The sequence below is a fragment of the Neovison vison genome, chromosome 5 (assembly GCF_020171115.1).
Source record: "Neovison vison isolate M4711 chromosome 5, ASM_NN_V1, whole genome shotgun sequence".
NCBI lineage: Eukaryota > Metazoa > Chordata > Mammalia > Carnivora > Mustelidae > Neogale > Neogale vison.
In genome coordinates, this window is record NC_058095.1 from 12,886,276 (window position 1) to 12,912,669 (window position 26,394).

The following is a 26,394-nucleotide window of genomic DNA, read 5'->3' on the forward strand; positions in this document are numbered from 1 at the left end:
TCAGAGTTACTCCTTATTTTGTGCCAAGCCCCGTGCCAATAGCTTTACCTGCACAAGCCCCCTCAATATTACAGTTCCTAGGGAGCACGATTCTCCTTCTCTCGAATTTATGGATGAGGAAATGGCTTAGGGGGTTCGGGGACTTGGCCGGTGACAAGGTGGAGCTGAAACTTGATTCCCGGGAGTATTTCCGTCCTATGTCCTGGGAGTTGCCATGAGAACAGGACAGAAAGATTCGGGTGCTGACTGATGGATTCCTAGTGGGAGGGTTGGTTCGGAACCTGCCATCCACGGCTTGCAGAGCGGAGATGCCCCGAGAGGGAGCATTGCCTGGTTTGGGACTAGATATAGTAGGAATGATGAGAGGCGGGGAGAGGGGGTGTCTCTGGTGAGCCAGGTACCCTCCGTGACTCATTGAAGTCAGCCCAGTGGGCCGGTCAGTGCTTCCCTGTGCCAGGTTTCTCCAAGCATGACGCTTTTCCATACACGGATTACTGCTCCCACCTCAGGCCTCCTGAACCCAATTCTCCAGCAGTGAAACCTGCAAATCTCTGTCGTGAGTGACTTTTCCCGGGTGATTCTCATGCACAGTAACATTTGAGAGCTACAGCTGTGGGCATTCCAAGTTCTAGTCTTGTAGGAGGTTAGATTTACTTAAAAACCAAAACCAGTATCTGTATGTTTGGAATGGGGTCGGGGATAAGTCATCAAAACCAGAGCACCGCATTACCCAAAAGAGATGTGCATGTGGAAATGGGGTAGCACCTCAGGGCAAGGGAGAGGAAGCAGCTAATTCTGGCCTTCCGTTTTGAAAGCCCCAAGATTCCCTGGTGGTACCAGTCAGAGGCAGCCAGACCCCCCCAGAGACCAGACCCAACGCAGGCTTCTCAGAGCAGAGCACCAAGACACCAGCTTATTAATTTATAGGGAGAAATAAAACTGTCCGTGCATCTGTTGGCTTGATCAGAGCAGCCGCTATGGTCCAGTTAAGACCCCCATGAAGGCAAATCACAATGAACCCATTCTGTGTTTCTGCATGTGAAGTACTGTCCCGTAGACCCCACCTGGCAGAAATCCACTGGGGGAATGCCCCCTTTCCCTGTAAATAGTCCTCAGGGAACCCAGAACTCTGCCCAGTGAACATAGAATCATAATGGAGTTAGGTAAATGTTTCCAGTCACCAGGCTGAGATTTCACATTTCTCTCAAGACAGAGACAACTGTGCTTCTGGGGCCAGAAGTGCTGGAGGTTCAACACTCAGATGCTGGTCCCTGGACCAGTCTCACAGATGCTCCTGAGGGCCGCCTTGGTGCCTCTGCTCCGCTCTCTTACTTGAATTTAGTCCTGCGGGACACAGGCTGGTCTTACCAGTCTAGGAATCCTCCATCTCCTTGAGCAGATGTCCCGAGCCCTGCTGGGAGCCAAGGTTAAGGGCCCGCAGTTGGTTCATTCCTAGAGAAGACTCTCGCTTCTTTCATGGATACATCCCCGAGGGAGGGGAATCCCTTCATTATGGCTCCACATTTTAACAAGTCCCTTTACCTTCATCCTTTACAGAAATGCCTTCCCTGGGATCTGATTCCCTTTCAGATGATCTGTACGAAGTAAATCCTGCACAGGAGCTGTGTTTATCTTGGAGCTAGTTCTTAGCTTCCAGTTTGTGGATATTCCCCACCCCACACCAGCTCTGGAGGGGGGATCACAGGTAGAATTTTGTATCTATCTCCTGGGAGGGAGGGAGGGAGGCCACAGCCATCATCTCCAACACATCCTGGGATCTCCCGTATTTAGGAATTCTAGGATGAAGGGTGGTACGCAGGACCTTTCACTCCCTGTGCCGTATCCAGACCAGGAACGTAGAACTTGGGACAGAAGCGATATCAGGGAAACAAAGGCATATAAATACGTGCTATGAAAAATTGGTTTGCAGGCAGCTGATGTTTGAGGTGGAAGGAATCTTCGAGATCCTAGGCCAACCAACCCATCGCTTTCCAGACAGATTACATGCTCCACTGGAGACTGCCCAGGAAAGTGAGCAGCAGGCAGAGCAGGCTGGAGACGGGCTCCCTTTCCCCTGTGCTCCTTCCCACAGGGGAAGGGCCTCTGCTGCCCTTCAGGTTCTGTCAGGAACATCTAAAGGTTTAGTTAACATCCAAGCTGGAGGTGAAATGGCCCAAGAAGATGATGTAGAATTGGGTTCAACGGCTCCAACCTTGGCGCGCAAAGACAGACCCCAGTGGGGCAAACCCACGGAAGAGCTTCCCACGGAGCGACAAGGGGACAGCATGGAAGCTGGAGTACAGTGTTTACCAGGAGAAAGGATGGTGAGCAGCTTAGATTCAAACCCAGAGAAGCCCAGAAGAATATACCCCTCTTTCCATTAACCAGGCTTTCTAGGAACAGTGGCATTGCAAGATCTGCTTAAGGAATCAGTAGATTTCTCCTGTGAGTTAAGGTACCCTGCTGAAATGCAGTCTCTTCTGTGTCCCTCTGGAACATTAGGAAGGCCTAAGAAAAGACAGAAACCCACAGCTGAGACGGACGAACTACTTCAGTCTTAGAGAAGTTTCTATGGACTATTAGCCTGATGGGTCTGCATTCAAAAAACAAACAAACAAACAAAAACTATTAATGGCCTGGCCATACTTGGTACATGATATACAGCAAAGCCCCGTGCACCTGAAGGAAAACAGGCAGGTTCTTTATGTCTCCCTTTGCTCAGAGAAGCAGGGTCTTCAACAGCCCAAAAAAAAAAAAAAAAAAAAAAAATCATGGGAGGCAGCCCTTTGATTTGAGGGAGCCAAAATCCAGTTCTCTCTTATCATCCCACACAGGGTAGCTTCCAAAGGAAGAGAGGGTTGGCCGTAGGAAGGGACTGATCCTGGTGGATTCTGTCCCGAGGCTCCTAAGCCCCGTGCGTGAGGCCTAGCGTTTGGGTGCGCAAGTACAAAGAACCCCAGCGTCCGTGGGATTTTCACTGGACGCCATCGCCTCAGTGCGCATGTGATTACCACGCACTGTGAAAGGGACGTGACGTCCCCTGGGCCCAGCACAGACACGCCGACACGGGTTGGGAGCCAGGCACATCTGTCTGGGTGCTGGGTTGGTTTGGACGGAAGAGAGCTCACCAGTATCCAAGTAGACAGTGGGCAGAGCCAATGGGGAATCCAAACATAGCATCTGTTGGCAAACACCAGGTCCAGATATAGCTTTCTTCATATATCCCTCTGAATATAGCTTCAACCACTGAAAGTGAGTAAGGAAAGAAAACATACACATAACATGTAACCCATGCAAACTGTATATTGAGGGGGCACCTGGCTGGCTCTGTTTGTGGAGCGTATGACTCTTGATCTCAGGGTTGTGAGTTTGAGCCTCACGCTGGGTATAGAGAGCACTTAAAAATTTTTTAAAAATTGAATAAAATATATATTGAGGAATAAAGAAAAGGGACTATCACGGAGAACATATTTAAAGGTAAATTTCTAAATAAATAAATGAGTAAATAAATAAAGGTAAATTGCTGAGGGGACAAGGACTACAAAACATTTCAGAAAGCTGTGTATAACCTTCTGTCGAACGCAGTACAGCATTTCCAGAAAATAAGAACATTATTTCGGACAAATAGGTTGAGAAGCAAAGAAGATGAGACTTATTTTTTTTTTCAATGGCAGGGATAGATACAAAGAGCTAGACAAGACGAAGGGAGGTGGGCCAGTAAGAAATGCCCGCAAACAAACTTAAATAGGACTCACATGATAACAATAATCATGGAACAGTCAAGAGCAGAGGTGGTGGTGTAGAAAATCAAATCAGTACTGTGAAAGAATCCTGAGGAGCTCTTCCAGAATGCCGGCAAATGAACGAAATGAATGAGGGATGGGATAATAAAATGGAAGCCAGAACAGACGATTGGAGAATCATAGTGTTGTCCCGGGGATGAAAGAAGAAAAATTGAAACAGGAAGCAGAAATTCCATACAATAGGAACAAATTTATGGAGCATTCAAATAAAAGGGAATGAACCCTATCCCAGCATAATTAATGGAAGGAAGGAATGTTCTGGAACATTCTTTTTTTTTTTTTTTCCTTCAAGTTTTTATTTAAATTCCAGTTAGTGAACATAGAGTGTAATATTAGTTTCGGGTGTAGAATTTAGTGATTCATCCATTCTAGAACATTCCTTTTTGTTTTCATTCTAGAACATTCTTTTTTTTTTTTTAAGATTTTGTTTTATTTATTTATTTATTTGACAGACAGAGATCACAAGTACGCGGAGAGAGAAGGGGAAGCAGGCTCCCCACTGAGCAGAGAGCCCAACAAAGGGCTCGATCCCAAGACCCTGGGATCATGACCCAAGCCAAAGGCAAAGGCTTTCACCCACTGAGCCACCCAGGCGCCCCTCATTCTAGAACATTCTTAATCACAAAGCAAACAAAAGGCCTATATGGCCTTTCCTTCAGGATATATAGGTTACATATTAAGAAAACAATAATCAGGTTGGCATTAGACTTCTTATTGTATGCAGAACAAAATTTGAAGAGGAAAGGAAGCATCACTTTATAAAGCTTGGAGAAACAAAGCTTGTTGTCCTAGAATTTCTAACCCAGCCAAACTGCCATTCACACAGCCCATTCTCAGATATGTAAGGGCTCAGAACATACGTCTCCCACGTGCCTTTCTGGAAAGTCATTTAAAAGCTAGCTAAAGAGGGCTGCAAGATAACATAAAATTAAAAGTTCAGAAATGGTATAGTCCTAATAACATGGGGACAAGTAGTAAAGATTAAAATCTGTTGAACATACAACTGTCAAAAATAATATTTGACAACTCTCCGTCGTACACTATAATTCTTGAAAAAGAGGAATGCAAACAAAACACAGTGTAACAAAAGACTGAATGCAAATGACAAGCCAGGAGTTCAGTGTGGAGATTAAGAATAAACTGGAATCTTGGGCACCTGCCTGGCTCAGTCAGTAGAGCGTGTGACTCTTAATCTTGGGGTTGTGAGTTCAGGCCCAACATTGGGCATGGAACAGACTTTTAAAAAAATAAATAAATAAATACTAGAATCTAGCTGCCTGTGTTCTGGCCTCTCCCCCCAAGCTGGGTCACCTTGTGGTGGGTACCCCTTCACCCCTCCAAACCTCAGCTTCCCCATCGATAAACTGTGGATACCAAATTGAGTTATTATGGGGATTAGTTAATGTGTTCAAAGTTCTGGCATTTCCTCAGGCACAAACCTGTGCTTACAAATATTGGGGATCAAGTAACAGCTTTAAACTCTCCATAAGTTTCAGATTGGGTTGTTGTTGTTTTCTTTTTTTTTTTTTTTTAATAAAACTTCAGCTATATTAACAAGATGTATACTTTGTAGGAGAAGAAAAAATGTGTTTTTCTACCTTTCCAGATTTTTGGCTGGGGCTCTATTAACAAAAGATAGATTAACAAGAAAAAATATATACGCATGTAGGGGCACCTGGTGGCTCAGTGGGTTAAAGCCTCTGCCTTCAGCCCAGGTCATGATCCCAGGGTCCTTGGATTGAGCCCCTCGTTGGGCTCTCTGCTGATCGGGGAGCCTGCTTCCTCCTCTTTCTCTCTCTACCTGCCTCTCTGCCTACTTGTGATTGCTGTCTGTCAAATAAATAAATAAAATCTTTTTAAAAAATTTAAAAAAAAAAAAAAGTCGCACATGGTAAAGAAGACGGCCTAATACAAACCAGCCGAAGCCACTCCTTCCACCAATGTCACTGGGAAAGTTGCATAAACACTCGGAAGAAAAAAATAAATTAGATCTTGCCTCACACGGCATACCAAAATAAACTTCAAATGAATTTAAAAGTTACCCATCAAAAAGAAACGAAATAATAAAAGAAAACATAAGTGAATATTTAGCTAATGTCGGGGTAAGAATTTTCTCAACATAAAAGAAATGGAAAAAATAAAGGAAAGGTCTGACAGATGGAACTGTTTAAAAGTTGAGCTTGTGTGTTTCTAGAAGCATTGTGAATGAGATCTAAATGAAGTTTGCGGCAAATACAGCAAGGGCTATTTACCAGTCATTGACGTCTAAGGAGCTCCTCTGACCCGGTTAGAAAATTCTTTGGCACCTTGTAGGAAACTTGAACAAGGAGCTAAAGTCAAAGAAAAAGAAATACCAACGACCAAAATAACCGTACGGGAAAACAAGAAGTTCGACCTAAAAAACAATCAAGCCAGCCAGAATTACAATGTTATTTTTTGCATTTTTCAATCACACCCTTGGCAAGACTTGGGTAGGACTTTGGAGGGAGTGATTCGGCAAGAGTCTTGAATGATCTTGCGCTCTTTGATTCACTTCTAAGACTGTGTCCACAGGGGGGGAAAAATCAGAAACGCAGATGAATATTTGTGCAGGAAGGTAATCAGTTGCTATGTTACTTATGAAGGTGAAGAATTTTATACTACGCAGACAGCCCCAAGCTAGGGATTTGTTGAAGAAATTATGATATAAAGTGGGATGTTGGTCCTTGAAAATGTTTTCAAGGCATGCCTTGTTATTTTATAAAGGCAGGATCTAAAACTGGGTTCACAGATATGAATTCTATACAAATAAATATTTCAGTAGCGCTCCACACAGAGCAAAGGGCCTGGCAGTAAAGAGACCAATATTGCCAACAGTGCTTCCCTCTTACAACAGAAGTATGGATTATTTAAATTTTCCCCTTTATACTTTTATGGATTTAAATTTTTGTGTGATGAGTGTATCCATTACTAACATGGGGGGAAAATGGGTATTTCTTAAAATCCTCCTGTGTTTGTCAAAATCATTTCAGTCTCCCATTACTTGGAAAATACTATTTTTCTCATAACCACATCCCATTTCCTTTCAGAACATCAAGGTTATAGAACTTTAACAGAAGTATTTATTGTCCACTAACTACAAGAGTAAAAGTAGTAAAAATATTTATGGTCTTTTTCCAAGGACCAGATGCTGCTTCCTCATCTCAGACCATAAGCCTCCAGATTCTCTTTGCTAAGTTTTTTCCCAGGGGCACTTTGATTGAAAAGTTGCTGACACATGGGTATGAACGGCCACTGGATTTACAGGGACAGAAATTACATCCTTATCACCACACAGTGAGTCTCAGCAACAAAACAGAACATTCAAGAAATAGGTCCTAAAATGGGAGCTGACTTATGTCCCCAAATCCAGGTTTCTGTATAGGCTCTGGGGAGTTGGACAGGGATACTGAGCAGGTGTACTTTTGGTGCATCTCATTCCTTTTTGTCTTTGTCAGCAAAGGAACAAGTAATACAAAATGAATGGGTCCTAGCTGCTTCTTTTTTTTTTTTTTTTTAAGATTTTATTTATTTAGTTGACAAATCACAAGTAGGCAAAGAGGCAGGCAGTGGGGAGTGGGGGAAGCAGGCTCCCTGCTGAGCAGAGAGCCCGATGGGGGGCTCGATCCCAGGACCCTGGGTTCATGACCTGAGCTGAAGGCAGAGATTTAACCCACTGAGCCACCCAGGCGGTCCGGGTCCTATCTTCTTAACATGGAAGAGATCAAATTCGAGATTCGGTGGGATTCAGCACAGAGGGCGTCAGGAGACTGGACACGGCATAATTAGTACACAGGGACCCCTGCTGAGCAGCTCCAAGACTCCCATTTTGTCCACAGCATCACAATCCGTCGTTGCTCAGTTGTTCCTTGTTGGTGACACCTTTGCATTTCCTTTCTGAAATCTCGAGAAGGTCTACGTGGTCCCTTTTCCCCAAGCATAAACGGCCCTTTCGGGTATGTTATCCCGGAAAGTTGGAGCTACATTAAATGCCCTTTAAATGCTTGATGATGCTTTCTTGAGAGCATCTAACATTTTTGTTTAAAAGTGCGTGACTCCTTGAGGCCTGCTGGGTTTTTCCTTGTCTGAGAGTCCCTCCAAATGGACACTTTCTGTACTGCAACCAGAAAATACATGCGAGCATTCCTGTCTTGCTTTAGCTTTTCAGCCAAAGAACAAGAACCCACTGGGCCCTCGTGGGTGTTGCCTTGCCTCTGCTGACCCTGGGGCAGGGGTCGGGGAGGGGCAAGGGGAGACACCCAGTAGGGTAAGATCCACCCGTGCCTGCAAGTTGCTCTCGGTCTGTAAAGATGAAACTCGGTGGCCTAGGCTGGCTGCAGAGTGGAAGGTCCCAGAAGATGAGTCTTGTTCCAAGATAGGGGGCCCGTAGCCCCGGTGTGGATGGAGGTGTGTGTTCCAGGGGCCCAGAGATGGGGCAGCAGGAGCCCAGAAGCACGGGGGAAGGGCGGCGTGGAGGTTCGTGTACTTAGCGAATAGTTACCAAGGGCAAACCAGGTGCTAGACTAGGCAGGAGAGGGTTAAAATGACTTGGAGCGAAGACAGTGGCCTCACTGGTGTGGAATGGGTCTTTGGGTTATACACGTACTAGCTGTACTTGGGTGGGTGGTAGGGTGGTTAGTTAACCAGTCAGAACCCATAACTAGCTCCTGAGTCCTGCCACCAGGCACAAAGGGGATATGCGCCAGAGGATAGAGCGTCTCTAAAATTTGGATAGAAATATTAAAAGAAGAAGGGGGGTGGGGTTATGGACATTGGGGAGGGTCTGTGCTATGGTGAGTGCTGTGAAGTGTGTAAACCTGGCGATTCACAGACCTGTACCCCGGGGGATAAAAATATATGTTTATAAAAAATTAAAAATTAAAAAAAAAGAAATATTAAAATAAATGATACAGAATACAGGCTATCAGCCTCGTTTTCTGTATTGGGAGCTTCAAACATTCAACATCACGCAATGATGGAAAAACTGTCCGTTCCATTTTGTCGGTAGAAGAATGGGACGTTCTGTCTCTCCCGGCTCAGCGATTCTGTGGACTCGGGCTGATGAGTGGAGACACGAGGCGCTGCCCCCCAGGATCAGCTGCCATCGAGCCTGTCCCATCTTGGCTGCTGACTCTCAAGTTTCCTCCTTCCGCCCAACGGAGCTCAGACTGCCGGCCAGTGGGCACCCAGCAATCTGCACCCACGTTCCGGCTGGTGGAGAAGCGTGCAGCAGCTGTAGCGGCCGTGACCTTGGACGGACCACCACTCCCCTCTAAGAGTAGCTCCTACCCAGTTTTCATCCCCATTACCAGCACCTCTCCCAGTTCCCAGACCTCTTCCAAATCCCCGGCCAGTGCAGGAACCCACCGAGAGAAATGCTGCCTGTCCCGTGCACACAAGTTCTGGAAGCGTGTGGAGACAGGAAGGAGATGCTCAGTCCTTGGAGAACGAGGCCTTTAAGGCATGCAGTGGTCCTCCACCCGGGCCCATGGGTGCCTTACGCTCATCATAAAAACTATCACGGCGCCAACGGGGTTTATGGCTTCAAGAGAATAAAGGTTGTCTAGCCCAAGTGTTAGGTTGGACCTGTCTGTCACTCAGTGAAAAGTCGTGCACAGCAGGAACGTGACTTGGGAGACGCTCCCCTCCGAGGCCAGGTCGGTCCCTTGCTCTTCCTGGCCGGCCTGACGGGACCCGTGCTGGCTCCCCGCGGTCACCTGGGACGCGCCGCACCTGTGCCACTGCCTCTCCCAGAGGCTCCAGCTCCGATTCCCTGAGCTCAGAACCTTGCCTACTGCTAGACAGCTTGGCCACCCCCGAAACATCTCGTGGGAGGGGCGTTTGGTAAGTCCTGTTCCGGAAGCAAGCTGTCACCCCACCAGCTTCCCTTCAAGATTTGCCAAGCCGTTCCGGCTGCTGGTGCAGAACTGGCTTGTAGCGACGTGAGGAGACCGGCAGCTTCTCCGACACGGTTTTCTCCTTGTAACGTCGTCAGAAGAGGCCCCAAGTGAAGCGGAAAACAAGCCTTGAGAACAGGGTGTCCTTCCTGGTAATGTGAGCAGGGAAGTGTAATCTAGAGGAAACCTCAGGACTTGGTGATGTGGAACATCGTTCTGAGCTGGTGGGGTGAGGGTGTGTCCTCCTGTTTCTACCCGATCCAGCCCGTCTGGCCCTTAACGTGCTCCCGAACTGAGCACCGAGGCTGTTGTCAGGAGGGTGACTCACCGGGACAGGCCCTTAGCTACGGCCGGGTTAACCAAGGAGAGAGGGGTCTCTCTCATGCCAGGCCTCTCTGTCCCACATTCCTCTAAAATTCCGATTTCCCAGCAGCTGTCGCACCAAGCATGGCCCCACTGATGTTTTATCGCGCTCCCTGTTTGGTGCACTTGGTCCCGGGGAGGAGCCGGGATGTGGAACAGGCTGGAGGGGCGGGAGCGAGGTGGGGCTGGCCATCTGCTGCCAGTCATGGTCAGTCAGAGGCTCGGGGCAGGAGGCTGGCTGCGAGTCAGGTTTGTCTAGGAGGGCAGAGGACTGTGCTAGAAAAGCTCCTGTGCCTGGGGGGAAAGAAAGCAAGTCCGCCTGAGAGATGATGGCTCCCAGACGTTCTGCAGAGCAGTGGACGGTGGCCGGTCTAGTTCCTGGTAGATGACATGCCCTCTCCTCTGCTCCAGTCCAGGCCCCCGCCCAAGCTGTAGGACAAAATCAGAGCTGAAGACGCTCAGATTAAAGCAGAAGGAACCCGAAGGAAGCAGAGTCTTCACCAGGAAGTAGAGGCTCGATTTCCATGTCACATTCTCCCCAGCCTGTTGTGGATCGGCTCCGCATCAGGGATCAGTAAATTATGGCTCGAGGGCCAGAAGTGGCCCTCAGCCTGCGGTTTTTAAATGAAGTTTCATTGGAACACGTGGTGATCATTATTCTGCGTGTTGTCTCTGGCTCCTTTTGCTCTGTACCCACAGGCTACGGTAGTGGGGATGGAGGCTTTGTGGCCCGCAGAGCCCTGAGTATTTACGATCTGTGGCCTTTACAAAAGTTTGTTCCCCTGCTCTACACTGACCACTGCACCTGAATGCAGAGGTTGCCTAGGAAAGACCGAGTAGAGGGCAGTGCTCAGGCCCCAGAGTCAGGACCCCTTTGCACTCTTTTCTTTTTCTTTTTCTTTTTTTTTTTTAAGATTTATTCATTTATTTGAGAGAGAGAGAGAGAGAGAGGAGCACAGTGGGGAGGGGCAGAGAAAGAGGGACAGAGAGTCTTTTTTTTTTTAAAGATTTTATTTATTTATTTGACAGAGAGAGATCACAAGTAGGCAGAGAGGCCGTGACCTCTCTGCTGAGCAGAGAGCCCGATGTGGGGCTCGATCCCAGGACCCTGAGACCACGACCTGAGCCGAAGGCAGAGGCTTAATCCACTGAGCCACCCAGGCGCCCCCAGAGAGTCTTAACCAGACTCTGTGCTGAGCAGGGAGCCTCGATCCCAGGACCCTGAGATCATGACCTGATTCTGAGATCCTGAAACCCTGGATCCTGAGATCATGACCTGATGTGAGACTCGATCCCAGGACCCTGAGATCATGACCTGAGCCAAATCTAAGAGTCGGACGTCTAACTGACTGCACCACCCAGACACCCCCTCCTTTGCACTCTTGCCTCCCTCATTTACTAAATGCCTGACCTTGAGCAAGTTATTTAACAACCCAGTGCCTCAGTTTCCTCATCTGGAAAATGGGCATCTGAGTCATTATCTCACAGGGGTGTTGTAAAGCTTACATGAGCAGGTGTTGTGAGAAACATGGAAATATGTCAATAAACCTATTTTCATTGAGATATAATTCACACGCTGTAAAATTCACCATTTTTAAGTATCCAATTGAGAGGTTTTCAGCATCTTTACAGGATTGTGCAAACATCCCCACTAATTCTAGATCGTTGTCATCATCCCAGCAAAAGCTCCTAAACGGTACCTATCTATGCTGGGCTGGATAGCAACCATGCAAAGACATCGGGTCCCAACCACCAACGTAGTCTCTACACGGAAGCTTCTTTAGAAAGGGGGCCTTTGTAGATGTGACGTCATACAGAATCCTGAGATGGGGAGATGATTCTGAATGAATGGAGGAGGAGGAGGAGGAGGAGATCATTCTATCCACAGGTGATCATATCTTTCTAAGAAGTTGTGGGTCTTCAGGCTCTCTGGAGGACGGTGCTATGGCTGTCTAATAAGACATCAGAATTCTCCAGGTTTGCTGGAAGACACCGTTCGTGGATTTGGGGAGCTCCCGTCGCTCTGTTTGCCTGATACTAAATGACACCAGCTTCCTCAGACCCCAGGCTCTACCCGTCCCCCGCCCCCCGCTCCTTGTCTGCACTCGCCTGTCCCCCAACATTTTTGCACTCCCATTTCTTTCGCTGTTGGTAGCTTCACACAAAGAAGAGTTTGTACGGTTTCGTTTTACTGTAGCGTCGGAAAATGTAATTTTTTGCTTCTGCATGATGAGAGGTAGGATTAGAGAATTTTGTTTACTCTTGTTTTTGCTGTGGAGCCAGGGTGGAGGTCGGGGGGGGAAGGGCTACAGGGTGGGCACACGCCGAACAATCCCAGCTTTTACAGCAAGCCTTTGTTTGGAGCCTTTGTCCTTGTTGTTGGCCTGTGAAGCAGAAGCCATGAACAAGGATGCTTGCAGAGAGCGGGGAAGGGCACTAAAAATAGAGAATTATTTTCTAAAGCAGAACACATTATTTGAATTGTCCTTGGATGTGGAGGCACTCGACTTTTTTGTGCACTGCTGAACAATGTTCCCATACAGATTTGAACTCTGACAGGCAGGGTTACTACGGGTCAGTGAAGACAAGTCCGGGCTGCGGGCAAAGGGGTTACAGTGGGGTCCGCAATGAAGCTTTTCGTGTGTGTCGTGTATGAATCCTTCAGAGCCTCCGCGAGCTCGGGGCCTAGCCAGAGTGCCCGAAGGCAGCCTCAGAGTGAGGTTGAAGATCTACAGGGAGGCAGGGAGGAGGTGGGGAGGATACAATGGATGACTTCAGCCATGTGGACCCTGATCTAGCTTTTATGTTAGGTGGCGAGCTCTGGGTGTTTATTATTATACTCCATAACTTATGCCACATACATCCCCTGGATCAGGAGACCATCTGGGCCATTCTCTGAATGGGTCAAGGATTGCACTGATTTTTTCTTTTTCTTTTCTTTTCTTTTTTTTTTTTTTAAATCCCAAGCTATTTTGGAACAATTAGGAACTGACTGTTGAACTCTGGCCTAACCCTGAGGTCTGGAAATTCCAGTACTATACGAACTAGCCTTTTAACATACCAGATTTCTTTACTCTGAGGAAAGTACCCTGCCTCCCCACCCCGCCCGCCCCGGACCAGACAGGAGGCCTGGATGAGGATGATAAAGACAGCAAACACATATTAATATGATCATTAGTAAAGGCGGCAAATGCTTCCGTAACACTCTGTTCGTTCCAGAACACCTTCGAAAACAGGCTGATGAGTGGGCTAACTTGTCTGAGGTCACACAGCTAAAAAGTGGTAGAACAAGGATCCGAACCCAGCGGCCCACGCTGTCAGCCGCTGTGTTAGACTGGTCCCCTTGAGCAGACGTCGGCCACCACCTGAAGCTTCTATCCAAGCAGAGTGAGCCTGACTGTCACTGTGTGTCCTCAGACACACACCAGACCTTCACGGGACTGCCGGGATGGTTCGCCTCTCCCTGAGAAAGCAGGGCAATCAGCGCTACTGTTCCCCATCCAGCAGGTCTGGGGCAAAATCCCTGGCTTCAGGCCTCTGTTGGCCGTGCTGTCCACCAGAAGGCGCCTCTGCTGTGGACCCCCTGGGCTGGGTAAGGCGGCCTCTGGGCTCTGGGTGAACCAGCTCGCACGCCTGGACGCTTCCTCACACCCTCATGTCCCGGGCTGGCCTCGCCCCCTCTGTCAGGTGTCTCCAAGGCACTGGCGGGGGGGGGGGTGTTCTTCAGTCTTCGTCATCTCATTCGAATGGACTTTCTCCAGGAATCAAACCTTACGTAACCGGGAAATTACATAACCTTTTAACCCAGGCTGGTTTCTCTTCGTGCTGGGCTTGGCCGCCGATCCTTCCCAAAGCCACTCCTCACGCCAAAAGATGGTCACCTAACTCCGTGTTCTGGGTCTCTAGGAAAGGTCTGGAATTCCAGAACAGGCTTTGACTCTAAAACGGCCGCCACCACGGCACAGACATATTTCTGGAGCGGGCCTGTCATCCTCACGGAGGCTGCATGGCTTCCGTGACTGTCCCCCGCGTGCCTTCCGTGGGGCTCAGGGCCCGCGGGGCTTCGTGCCGGGCAGCGGAGTGGGCAGGGGCTGTGTGGTGCTCCCCCCGCTGTCCCCGCTGTGTTTAGAGACCATCAGCCTCTCCGAACTCAAGCCGACAACATAGGGCTTTTCCCCAAAGGAGTCCCACCCTCAAGAGGTTACACAGCAGCCGAGGTTTCTCCTGTCTTAAGTCTGTGGGTCAGAACAGTGTGGCTCTCGCAGAAGATGGGAGACAGTGAGCCGTGGGACCCGTGCCAGGTCCCAGGTCTGTTCTCAGACCTGCGGTGCGGTGGTCACCTTCCTTTGTCTGCAGACTCGGCCCGGGCTTCCCATGCACAGGGCGGGAGCCGATAGGCAAACATCCCACTCCTGCTTCAAGGTTTCCTGCACTGACGTTAGAAAGTATTAAATGACGTGGTGAGAAAGATACTCCCTTTCCAGTTTTCCTTCATTGGTTGTAAGGTGGAGAGAGGGACTCCACGGGGGGCTGGAATGTCCTTAACACTCAGCCTGCTTTGGTCTCCCCTTTGTGGTGGTGAAGAGCCGGCCTCAGGCAAGTGTGTCCGCTAGAAGGAAGGACCTGTTCGATGCTCATGGTCTCGATTTTTATGGTTCCTTTCTCCTTACTGCAGACAATCTTCGTTTTCCATTTATCAGAGGGACACATTTCCTTTTTAAATGTTGAGTGTCAGGGGCACCCGGGTGGCTCAGTCAGTTGAGCGTCTGATAGATTTCAGCTCCGGTCATGATCTCAGGGTCGTGGGAACGAGCCCCGCATCAGGCTGACACTGGGTGCAGGGTCTGCTTGGGACTCTCTCCCTCTGCCCTGTCTGTCTCTCCTTCAAAAACCCACATAAATGTTGAGCGTTAAAAAGTGAGTGAATTTGGGGGGGGTGGGTGTGGATGAATAATGTCTTGAGTTCTTAAGAGGCGCCAGTGAGGCAGGGGGAAGGACCACATTTCCAGAACGACGGCCAGGTGCACGGGATGGCACGGGTCCTGTACTGCTCACCTGAGAGGCTTCGAAGATGCTCGTGCCTGGGCCTCCGCCTGGACCGATGACATCAGACCTTGTGGGGGTACAGACTTCCGTCCTTGACCACTGCTCATGCGCAGCCGAGCTGGAAAACAGCGGCCCTGGTGGACCCAGCGGCCATCAGCACCCCCCCCCCACCGACCCTCCTTCCGATCGCGTTCTCTCCCCTCTCCTGCCTCTCGCCCTTCCCATCTACCACCCCACGTGTCTGGCTCTTCTTTTCTCTGCCTGAGCTTCCCCGCACGACCCCTGTTAGCGACGCCCTCCAGGACTGCGGCTCAGGTTAATGACCCTGCCGGCCCCACGCAGCGACAACCATGTTAGAAAATTTCCACGTCGGGCTGGTCTTCACGGCATCCGCTTGCCGACTTGTAGGCTGCCAGTCCGGTTTCCGAGCATCTCAGCCTGCACAGTTGGGCTCTCTGCCAGCAGCTTGTAGGGACGACAGTGAAAATAACCACCACTGGGCTCTCAGCGTGTTACCCCTGTCCTCTCACTTTACGTGAATGAGCTTATAGAATCCTCCCAAGGAGGTACCATTTCGCAGATGCAAAAACCGCGGCACCGGGCCGTTATGGTTCTTGCACCAGGGTTTTGGCACCGCGGAGCAACAGAGCCGGAATTCAGGCGCAGGCAGCCTGGCCCCAGAGCCCACAGTCTGAGCTGATGGGGGCCCCCAAGTCCGCCGCGCCCCGGCGTGTGATGAGTCCGTCCTCATCCCGCAGGCTGTTCTCGGCTGCAGTGGGAAATTGAAATTTGGACCCACTGTCTACTTCAATGACATTTGGAATTGATAACTCTCTTTATTTTCCACTTCAATCATTATCGCTCCGTAGGAAGCCCACAGCTTTAAATCCCATCAAGACTGTAACTCATCACCATTCAGAAGAGATCAGCCTTAAATGATGTTGTGTGTGCTGTCAGGACCAGACATTGAAGATGAAAAAGCCAGCACCCATAATCATGCTGTAACTGGCAACACTCTTGGCGGACCTTTCTGCTTCCCCATTAGCTTATCTGGGCTGTAGCCTCCGTGGTAGACATTCCAGGCTTTTGCTGCCTTTGACAAAGGATCTGATTCTCATTCCAGGGCTTAATTGCAAAGAGACCTTTGGCCCCTTCCCATTCCTCGTGGGAGCCCTCTATTTTTATGCTCAAAGTTTTCATCTTTTGCGGTACTTGGGTTGCTGTTTTAGGAGACTGGATCTACTGCACTGTACTGGAAAACCTTCTTCGTGAGCTTGAGGGAATTCTCAGGCAGCTAGGTCCCCAGGAGACCTCCTACTCCCTCCGAAGATTTTGACATTGTGGGCAGTGGGGGACTCTGCAGAGTAAGCACTCACGTCGTGGCATCCTTTTCCCCCTCCATTTTCCATTCCACTCACTGTCTAAAGCACGTTCTGCACAATTATTTCATTGGCTTCCCCCTGCGATCCTGTATCACCGGGAATGAGCCCCTCTTCCCTTTTCTAAGGGAAGAAACAGAGGCTCGGGAACTTCCATTTCCCATTGCTTGGGAGTGTGTGAGGGGGGCAGGATTTGAAAGCAGGTGTGCTGACTTGCAAAACCCATGCATGCTTGCTTGTGTTTTACCCTCTCCCAGTTGGATGAGGTTAGATATTATGCGGGGAAAAAGTCCTTGGAAAGCGTGACTATGAGGAACAGAGCCGTGGCTTCTCCATGGCTAGTTGATGTAAGCCAGCCCAGTCCCCACTCAGACTATTTGGATACGGTCCTGTTACCCGCCTGCGCTAAGGCTTCCAGACAAGGAGGGCGTAAGACCATTCGCCAACAGATGTGCAGACTCCATGTGTCCCCAGGATGTAACGGGTAATGCTGGTCTGTGACTTCTCTTAGGACAACATCCAGGGACCCAGTCTTTCACATCCTTCCATCCCCTCCTCTGTCTCTGCCCACTCCCAACCCCAGCACCTCCTAAGGACGTCATTTCACAATCACCCTAAACTGATGATCTCTACTGAGAGGCTTGAGGAGTGTTTCCCCAACTCCCCCATGCTTCAGAGTCAGGCTTGGTAACACAGACCACGGCAGCTGTCCTTAGAGTTCGGACTCAGTCAGTGTGGGGCCGATGCTGCCGGTCCAGCGGCTATACTGGGAGAACCCTTAGAGGGGTGCTCATGGCGTCTGGCTAATGAGGGACCCAGATGATGGGAAGCGTCGGCCATGTTGGGGAAGATGCCATCGGAAGATGGTGAGGAAGACATTTGGGGTGGGCAGGCTCAGGCTTTTGTCCCGTCTTATTCTGCTGGTAGAGAATGACCTATCTCATTTCCGCGCACTGGTGTCACCCCCACCCGCGGAGACAAGAAGCCCCTGTTGGCTGCATCTCTGAGCACGCCTCCCTCTCTGGTTGAAGCGGCCCTTCCTCCTCCTCATTTTGGATTCCTGTCTGAGTGCGTCTCGGTCTGGGGTGTGCGTTGGAATCATCTGGGGGTCTGGTTAAAGTGAGAATTCTGAGTTTGTAATTTTGGGGTGGGGCCTGGGATTCCCCACGTTGATGAGTGCAGAGCTGATGTCCCGGGTGCCGCTGGTCTGGGGACACGTGTGCACGTTGTAGAACAGGGTCGAGCGCAGCGGTGGGATAGACTCTGTGTTACAGCTGTGCGTGCTGATGGCTCTTGCTCCTGCGGCACGTGGGGTCGCCTGGGGAGCTCTTAAGGACGTGGGCCACGCCCCTCGGAGGTTCTCATTCAGTTGTGGGTCCTGCACATTTTTTTTTAGATTTATTAATTCATTTGAGAGAGGGAGAGCAGGGGGAGGGGCAGAGGGAAAGGAAGTCACAAGCAGGCTCCCCGCCGAGAGCGGATCCCCATGCAGAGTTCCATCTCACGACCTTGAGTTCACAACCTGAGGTGAAACCAAGAGTCGGACACTCAACAGACTGCACCACCCAGGTGTCCCATGAGCACTAGGATATTTTTTTTAAGATTTTATTTATTTATTTGTCCGAGAGAGAGAGAGAGAGCGCGTGAACACAAGCAGGGGGAGGGAGAAGCAGGCTCCCCACTGAGTGAGGAGCCAATGCAGGACTCGATCCCAGGACCCTGGGACCATGACCTGAGCCGAAGGCGGACACTTAACCAACTGAGCCACCCAGGCATCCCAGCACTGGGATTTTTAAACCCCCTCCCGAGGGACTCCAATGTACAGCCAGACTGGAAGTCACTGGCCCTTTCAAAGAAAAGAGATGGATCCTTTCCGAAGCCCCAGGGATGCAGTGCCTTGGACCGGGCTGGCTGGTTGCTGGGAGTATGGGGGAGCGCGGGGGGCGGGCACACAACCAGTTCTGGAGGAGGGCTGCAAGCAGCACCCTGGGTTCTTCTTTCCAGATTCTGTTGTGGCAACTTTGGGGAGGGACCCAGGCTTTGGCATTTCTAATCCGAGGTGTCCAGGCCGATGCTGTGTCTCCAGGCTTGACCACAGGGCCCGTGTGGGGCCTGTTATCTGGGCAGCCATGACAGCAGACAGCATTTCTGACATCAAAGATCAGAGGCTTTGGGTCCTCACCTCCTCTGCCTTTAAACACCATCTTGACGTCTCTGTCATCCAGCTTGGTCTTGACACGGGCCGCTGGGCAACCCAGGTGAGTTCTCTTTTTATAACATTTGATCTTTCCTTTTCTCTTCACAGTACGTGACGCAAAAAATCTAATTCCTATGGATCCAAATGGGCTTTCAGATCCTTATGTGAAGCTGAAACTTATTCCTGATCCCAAGAATGAAAGCAAACAGAAAACCAAAACTATCCGCTCCACGTTAAACCCCCAGTGGAATGAGTCTTTTACGTTGTAAGTTTTGTCTTCTCTTCCCGGTCAAATTCCCTCCCCACACATCACAAACCTGCCCACCTCCCCGTGAGAGATAATGAGGCAGGCCTGTTGTAAATGTCTTTAAACATCAGTTCGTTCCTCAAGCCTTCCTCAGACCACTGCTAAGATGTTGCTATTGTCACCTGTTTTGGTGGATGGTAACCAAGTATCCAGTGCAGGCCCCAAATTATTATCAATACCTACTGTGTACAAAAAATGGCCTTTATGTTGATGATGTCAAAATGTATAAAGCGTGTCCCACTTCTTGGTGGACTTGAGTTCTTTTGAGCATTCTAGGAGAAGGAAGGTAAAAATGTGAATAATAATTTGTAAAACAAGGAATACAGGAGTCACATGCTGTTGCCCCTGAAATGGGAAGATCATCCTCACCTTTAAACAGGGAGGACTTCCTGGAGGAGGTGACATTTAAAATGGGGTTTAAAGGAGTGCCAGGATTTCAGAGGTAGAGAGGGTAGAAAAGACAGCAGGAAGGAGGCCATGGGAGGGGAGGGAGTGGCAGAAAACCCCCCCGGAGTAAGAAGGCACTACCTGTGGCTGAGCACAAGCCAGTGGTCCTCCTTGTAGATGAGAACACAGGAAGTGGTTTCTCTGGATGACCAGAAACATAGTTCTTTTGTAGAGAACAGATATTGGCAAGTTTAGAAGAGGGCCAATTAGTAAATACGTTAGACTTTCTTGGTCATACAGTCTGTGTTGCAGCCACACAACTCTGCCATTCTGGAATCAAAGCAGCCATAGACCATATGTAAACAAAATCCCATGGCTGTGTTCCCGTGAAACTTTATTTATAAAAACAAGCGGCGGGCCAGATTTGGCCTGTGGGTGTTGGTTTGCCAACCGCTAGTCTAGAGCTTTGGCTCCTGGGGGGCTGGTACTCTGTTGGCAGTGGGGAGCCCCAGGAAGTGAATTGAATATACTGTTGGTTTTTTTAATCTTGGACTGCTGTCATGACCTTGGGGTTTGGCTCAGAAAACCATGGTCTACATAACCATGTGTGTGTATGTGTCTGTGTGTCTGTGTGGGTGCGTCCACACGCTCTCTTTCTTTTGTAGCAAATTAAAACCTTCGGATAAAGACCGCCGACTGTCCGTAGAAATCTGGGACTGGGATCGAACAACAAGGAATGACTTCATGGGCTCCCTTTCCTTTGGAGTCTCAGAGCTGATGAAGATGCCGGCCAGTGGATGGTAAGGATGCCCAAGGTTGAATATGTACGTGTCAACCAAAGGTTAATAGTCTTGAAAACATTAGAGCCCTTGGTGATTCAGCAGACAAACCAGCATCCATCCAAAATGACCATTGACTGTGAGGTTATCTGGCTATAGTGTCCCCACCGGACCCATTTCAGAAACAGCTCGTCCAGAGGTTGAAGGAGTGAGTTGCTGTATCGGTGGTACAATCCCAGCTTTCCTAACTCCCCTCCCCCTCCGTGTCCCCCAAAGGTACAAGCTGCTTAACCAAGAGGAAGGTGAGTACTACAATGTGCCCATTCCAGAAGGGGATGAAGAAGGCAACGTGGAGCTCAGGCAGAAGTTCGAGGTGAGAATGTCAGCGAAATTTCTGGAACCGCCTTTCCTTTGGGAAGCTTGGCCTTGGGCTGGGCCCAAGTCTTGTGGTCACACGTGCTGGAGGACAGAATTTAAGCGTTCACCTTCCCCTTTATTTAAAAACAGAAGTGCTGCACAGTCCCCTCCCTTTGCAAGCCGCGTTAACATGCTAAGCCTATTATCGTGGTGCGAACGGGGACTAGAGCCATCCCAGAAATAAGCCTGGTTGGTTTCTGCATAAGAAATTGGCTGGCATGTCAGCGGGGAGACAGGCCAGGTTCCAAGTGCGGTATTCTCATTAGAAAGAAGAGCTGCGCTTCTCCAAATGGCAGGAGGACATTTTGGCATTAACTCAGGAGGTGGTTTGGGTGTAATTAAGCTCTCGGGCCGGCATCATCATTTCTGCTCCAGATCTGGAGAAAAGGCCGGCTCTCTGTCTCCTTCCCATCAAGGGTCGGTGGTTGCCTTCCGTCCCAGATTCCTCGGTCTTCATTCTCCCTCCGCCTCTGCCCTCCCTACCTCCCTCGTTGTCTTTGCTCTGTCCATGCTGGTCTCTGCTCACCAGACTCTTTGCTCCAAGCACTTGCCCTATGGTCCAGATCACCGTTTTTCATTTTTTTCTGTTTCTCTAATCACCTGCATTTTGGCTGCTTGAGGGATGGATACGGTAGCCATCACAGTCTGTGTAACCGGTTAGTCCTTTTGGAATCTTTCTCTTCCTTGGGTGAATTAGGATTCACTGGAATTCCCATCCCCTAAGGAAACAGGTGTACACACACACACACACGCACGTGCACAGAGATACTGAACTGTGGCTGAAATGTCGACACTAATGAGATTCAGTGGTTTTGTTTTTCCTCTCCCTGTTGTTTCCCTCTCCAAAATGAAGGTTTGTCCCAAAGAAACATACAGATCATATCAAGGTGGAATGAATTCTTAAGGCTGTAAAACATAAAAACGTTCAAAGTGCCTTTTGGCAGGCTGATACTTGGTGGAAGTGGATGTTGATGGCAAATGCTTAAGGTCAGGGCTGTGAGCCTGGGTGCCCCGGGGAGCATAAATGAGTCACAGATAATATAAGTAAATGGCAGCAAGCAGCAGGCCTCAGGACTGGTGACAGCGGGGTGGGGAACGGGGGCCGCCACTGCTCCTTGGTGCCAGTTGGTTATTGCCATGCCCAGAGGAGGGACCTGTGCCGCCAGATCTCCTGGTTCTTTGAGAGAAGCCAAAAGCCAATTTTTTTTTAGTCTGTCATCTTCCGACTCCCTTTAATATTGGCAGCTAATTAAAACTCAGAGCTTGGTATAGGACAAACACTTTATCGCTATAGACACAGGTAAATTTCAGCCAGTAGAAATCAGCTGGCAATCTCTGTTCCTTAAAAAAAAAAAAAAAAAAAAAAAGAGAGAGAATAAAAAAATGCATTTATGTATATAGTGAAGTTCTTTCCAAAGGGGCCTGGTAGTATTAGGGCATTCAAGTGCAAAGATGTGTTAAGGCATGGGGTACCTTCCAGTGTCGACACCCGATATCCGGCAAGGCTGTTTCTCTCCTTATTTTTTCCATCACTTCCTCCCTTGTCTATGCCCACCTCCCCCTCAAAGCTCAGGACAGGAGCCCCACCCCTGACGTCATACCACTTCTGTGAAGGATGACCCTTTCCAGAGTGTTTTGGGACCTCAAGTTCCAGCACTACTCCCATGTCCCAAGCGGGAGAAATTGCCTAGAAGCTAAACAGAGTCTCGGTGAATTTCCTGCCCTAGTTGTAGGTCATTAGCAAAAACCAGCAGGTCAGGAACTGCTGGTATAGAACCCAGTTGAGGGAGGGTCTGCACTGGGGCATCACAATGGAGGCCACTCCTGGAAATGTCTGAGACTTTGCTTTGCTGATGGGGAAATATTGACCCACTTTTTGTGCCTCATTTCCATGGCTTCCTGGTGAGTAACCTTCCTGTTTTTCTGGGCAGTGAGTCTAGCTTTTGTAAAGGTCAGAACTCCAAATTCAAAAAAAAAAAAAAAAAAAAAAAGGCAGTGGAGAAGGGGCAGTGCATAGGGGGCTAGTTCAGAGGGCTTGAGGCCAGAATTGCATTTCTCTCTAGAGGCTCGTTAGAGGCCTCGTGTGTGGTGCTCCCTCCTGGCCATGTACTTTGGATGGAGTTCTACGAGCCCAAGGGCAAGTGCAGCGAGGGCCATGAGCCTCTGCTGTCCGGTTTCTGGTTTCTGTGCTCAGAGCACCTGCCTGAACTACATCCCGGCTTTTGCTTCAAACCTTGTGCAGATCCTTCGATTTTACTGGAATTGCAGTGGTTCATTTCATTAGCGTTGCAGAGACCAAGCCCCTTGATGGTGGGGTCAAGGAGATGCTGAGAATTTTCCCACAGCTGTCGTGTTGTATTTGAAAGGGAACATTCAGATCTGATTTCAGGCAGGAATTAACCATGGAGCAGAATTCTCTTGAGGTCTGTAAACGTGAAACTTTTCATTTTTCTCCAGCGTCCAAATGTCGGGAAGCAGCGTGCCTGGGCACAAAGACTGTGTCCACTTTTGAGCAGTTCTGGGTCTTAGCCAGCCTTCCCAAATGGGGTGCCGCCTGGCACCAGGGTGCAATTTGGAGACGTTTCTCCAACGCCCACCCCATTTCCTCCCTCTCCGTCCCCAGCCACGGTATGACTGCTTCCCAGTGTCTGCAGACTCGCCTCTCTGTCCACATCTCTCCATATACTTGCCAACCTGACTGACCTTCCATCATCCGAGTCCTTTTCTCCCCCACCCGCTCTTCCAGAAGGACTTTCCCGCCCTCTGGTAACAGTATGATTCAGCTGAAATTTTTAATTTAAAGTTCCATGGTGACTCATGTCTGGATGAAATACAGCATGATGACTAGTCCTTTTAGGAACGGGCATTACTCAGGGTGTTGTACGCCAGCTAGAGTCTACAGGATTTTTCTCTCTGTGTCCAGCCCTGGTTTCTGGAAAGAGTTAATAGCGAGGTTGTGATTTTTGAATCTTATTCCAGAAATCGAAAGTCGCTCAATCTGATGGAAGAAGAATCCAAACAAATGAGCATGGACAGCTATGCCTCTGCGTTAGCATTTGTCTTAATAACATGGGGGAAAACATTTCAAATGTATCATTTGATTCTAGAGCCCGGCAAACAGAATGATCAGTGAGTAAAGCTCTTAGGAGGCAAAGAAATCCCAAGATGGTTGGAAATGACCTGACTCCCTAATGCATTGTCCCCCTTGAGCAGTTTATCTGCCTAAAAGACAAAACAAATCAGAACCCTGAGCGCAGTGTTCATGGACAGTGCGTCCGTTCCCCATCCATCTTCAAGTAAAGCACACACAGTTCCTGATTCACAAACACAGCTCATGTATTTGTTCCTTTGTCCAATACTAAGGCTCCGGCAATGAATAGAGCCAACAGCTTCCTCCTGTCCATGGAGCTCCTGTCTGTACCTTTGGACCCTGCTTCTGATCTTTTTGGGAACGAGGCAGGAGGCTTCTTGAGAAATACGCTCTTTCTAACTCCTGTGCTGGTCAGTGATTGCCCCAGGACGTCCCCTCACAATTGAGGAGATTCTGGATTCCTGTTCCTTCCTCCCACTTCTGGGCCCCTGCCCTCTGCGATGAGGCTCATGGCCAGCGCTAGAGAGACACGTGGCCCAGAGAATGGTTGGCTAGCCCGTGCCCAGCACGCTTTCTGTAAAGCGTCGCATAATAAATAGTTTCGGCTTTGCAGGCCTCTAGGTTCCTCTCACAACCACTCAGCTATACCTTTGGGCCATCAAAGCAGCCACAGACAAGGTATAAGCGAAGGGACACAGGTGTGTGCTAATAAAACATTATTATAAAAACAGGTGATAGACCAGATTTGGCCCATGAGCCATGGTTTAGCCCCTGGTTCAGCCCACGCACTGTACGCAGCGTCGGATCCTGGTTCTGCCGCGTATCAACCACGTGGCTTCCCGGGACATGTCCTTCACTATAAATAGGAATAATAATAGTATTTACTTAATGGTGTTGTGGGGTTTTTTTTTTTTTTAAAGACTTTATTTGACAGAGAGAGAGAGGTCACAAGTAGGCAGAGAGGCAGGCAGAGAGAGAGGGGGAAGCAGGCTCCCTGCTAAGGAGAGAGCCCAATGCAGCGCTCGATCCCAGAACCCTGAGACCATGACCTGAGCTGAAGGCTGAGGCTTAACCCACTGAGCCACCCAGGCGCCCCTTAATGGTGTTGTTTTAAAGAGGAAATTAGGTTGTCGTTAGAAATTTCCTGAAAGCAGACTTTCATACAAGTGTTTTGTCATCATCCTCAATATGGTCCATTGCAGAAACTGGGTTACAGAGAGCACTTTTTTTTTTTTTAACTTCTGGAGCTTTCTGGGGGAAAACTTTTTTTTTTTTAATGTTGAAATCATGTTCTAAATGGTGGACTGATTCTGTGTCCTGTGGTCCAGCCACACCACGAAATAGAAGGGTATTGATGAAACCCAATCACCATTTATAACATTTTTTTATGGGGAAATAGATCTTCATGTACATTTAGATGGGTTTCTGGAACACAGCGTGTAGGTGGATTGGGAACTTGGTGTAACTGACAGTGGGTCAGGCTGTCTCTGGGTGAAGCAAGGTTTCAGGGGGACAAAGGAGTCTCAGCCTGAAGAGACCAGCCGCACTAACATTTCTCAGCATGGTCGTTTGGCAGAAGGTCCTGAGCAAAGACTTCAAAGTGAGCCTGTCCATGAACCACACCAAGAACGATCCCACGTAGGACCCTAAGTGTAGCATCAGCTTCTAGTACGTCCTGTTCACCCCAAAAATGGCACCCTAGTTTTGCTGGTGATGGCGCTCCCAGGAAACTCCAACATTTCTGTCGGTGTCTTGATGCCCTTTGGATCTTTCACCAAATCTGGGATTTGAATCCTTCCCCTCTTGAGCTTTACCCAGGAAGTTATGCCTGGCATTCAAATGGCCAGTTAGAAGAAAAGCATCTTCTGAGCATATCTTTTCCTCATTGACAACGGTTCCAGGAGACCTTCTGGTCATTATCCATCTCCATGGTTTTTCGTGAGCTTGAGCGTCTCTGTGTTGTGTTTCATTGGTCTGGTTGATTTTTCCCCTGAGCCACTTGGACCACATCTACCCCCAGAGCTGGGAATGTGCTAGAATCAAGAACAAGGGAGGGGCTCCTGGGTGACTCAGTCAGTGAAGCGTCTGCCTTCAGCTCAGGTCAGGATCCCAGGGTCCTGGTGTTATTGGATCCCGGGGTTTTTGTCTCACAGAGTTGAAGGATGAATCTCGCAGACACAAAAGGGAAAGTGAAGTGAAAGTTTATTAAGTGAAGGTGAAAGCAGAAAGGACAGAAATAGCTCCCTGGAGTGAGAGGGGTCCCGAATGGGTTGCCCCCGAGGACTTCTAGGGGCTGTCTCTTATGGAGAACTCCCTGGGAAGCTTGTGGCCTTGAGATTCATGTGCCGACTTGATTTGAGCACAGACTACTGATAACACCCTTAATGACTTACTTCTTTGAGGTCTGGTCATTTTCCATGATACACTGTAGCCACCGAAGAAAATTAGTCCCCAGCATTCGGAACCACGTGGTTTGTGTCCTTATCTCTTGTTCACTCTGGCTTAGGGCTTCTGCCTCCGGGGAGTAGTCCCAGAGCCCAGCCAGGGGCCCCCCATCTCTCCCTGTCTATACCTTAACCCTTTCCTTCCTCACTGGGATCGAGCCCCACATCGGGCTCCCTGCTCAGCAGGGCGTCTTCTTCTCCCTCTCCCTCTGCTTGTGCTCACTCGCTCTCTCTGTCACATAAATAAAATTCTTTTTAAAATAAAT

General features: G+C 49.1%; 1 protein-coding gene across 1 annotated transcript in view; it reads left to right on the plus strand.

Moving 5' to 3' along the window:
* Positions 1–26,394, plus strand: part of PRKCA (protein kinase C alpha) — a 392,310-nt gene that overhangs the window by 285,491 nt on the left and 80,425 nt on the right. Inside the window, exons 6-8 of the mRNA XM_044247588.1 lie at positions 18,812–18,968; positions 20,063–20,197; positions 20,453–20,549. Of these exons, the coding sequence (XP_044103523.1) occupies positions 18,812–18,968; positions 20,063–20,197; positions 20,453–20,549 (389 nt within the window). The remainder of the gene's footprint in view (positions 1–18,811; positions 18,969–20,062; positions 20,198–20,452; positions 20,550–26,394) is intronic.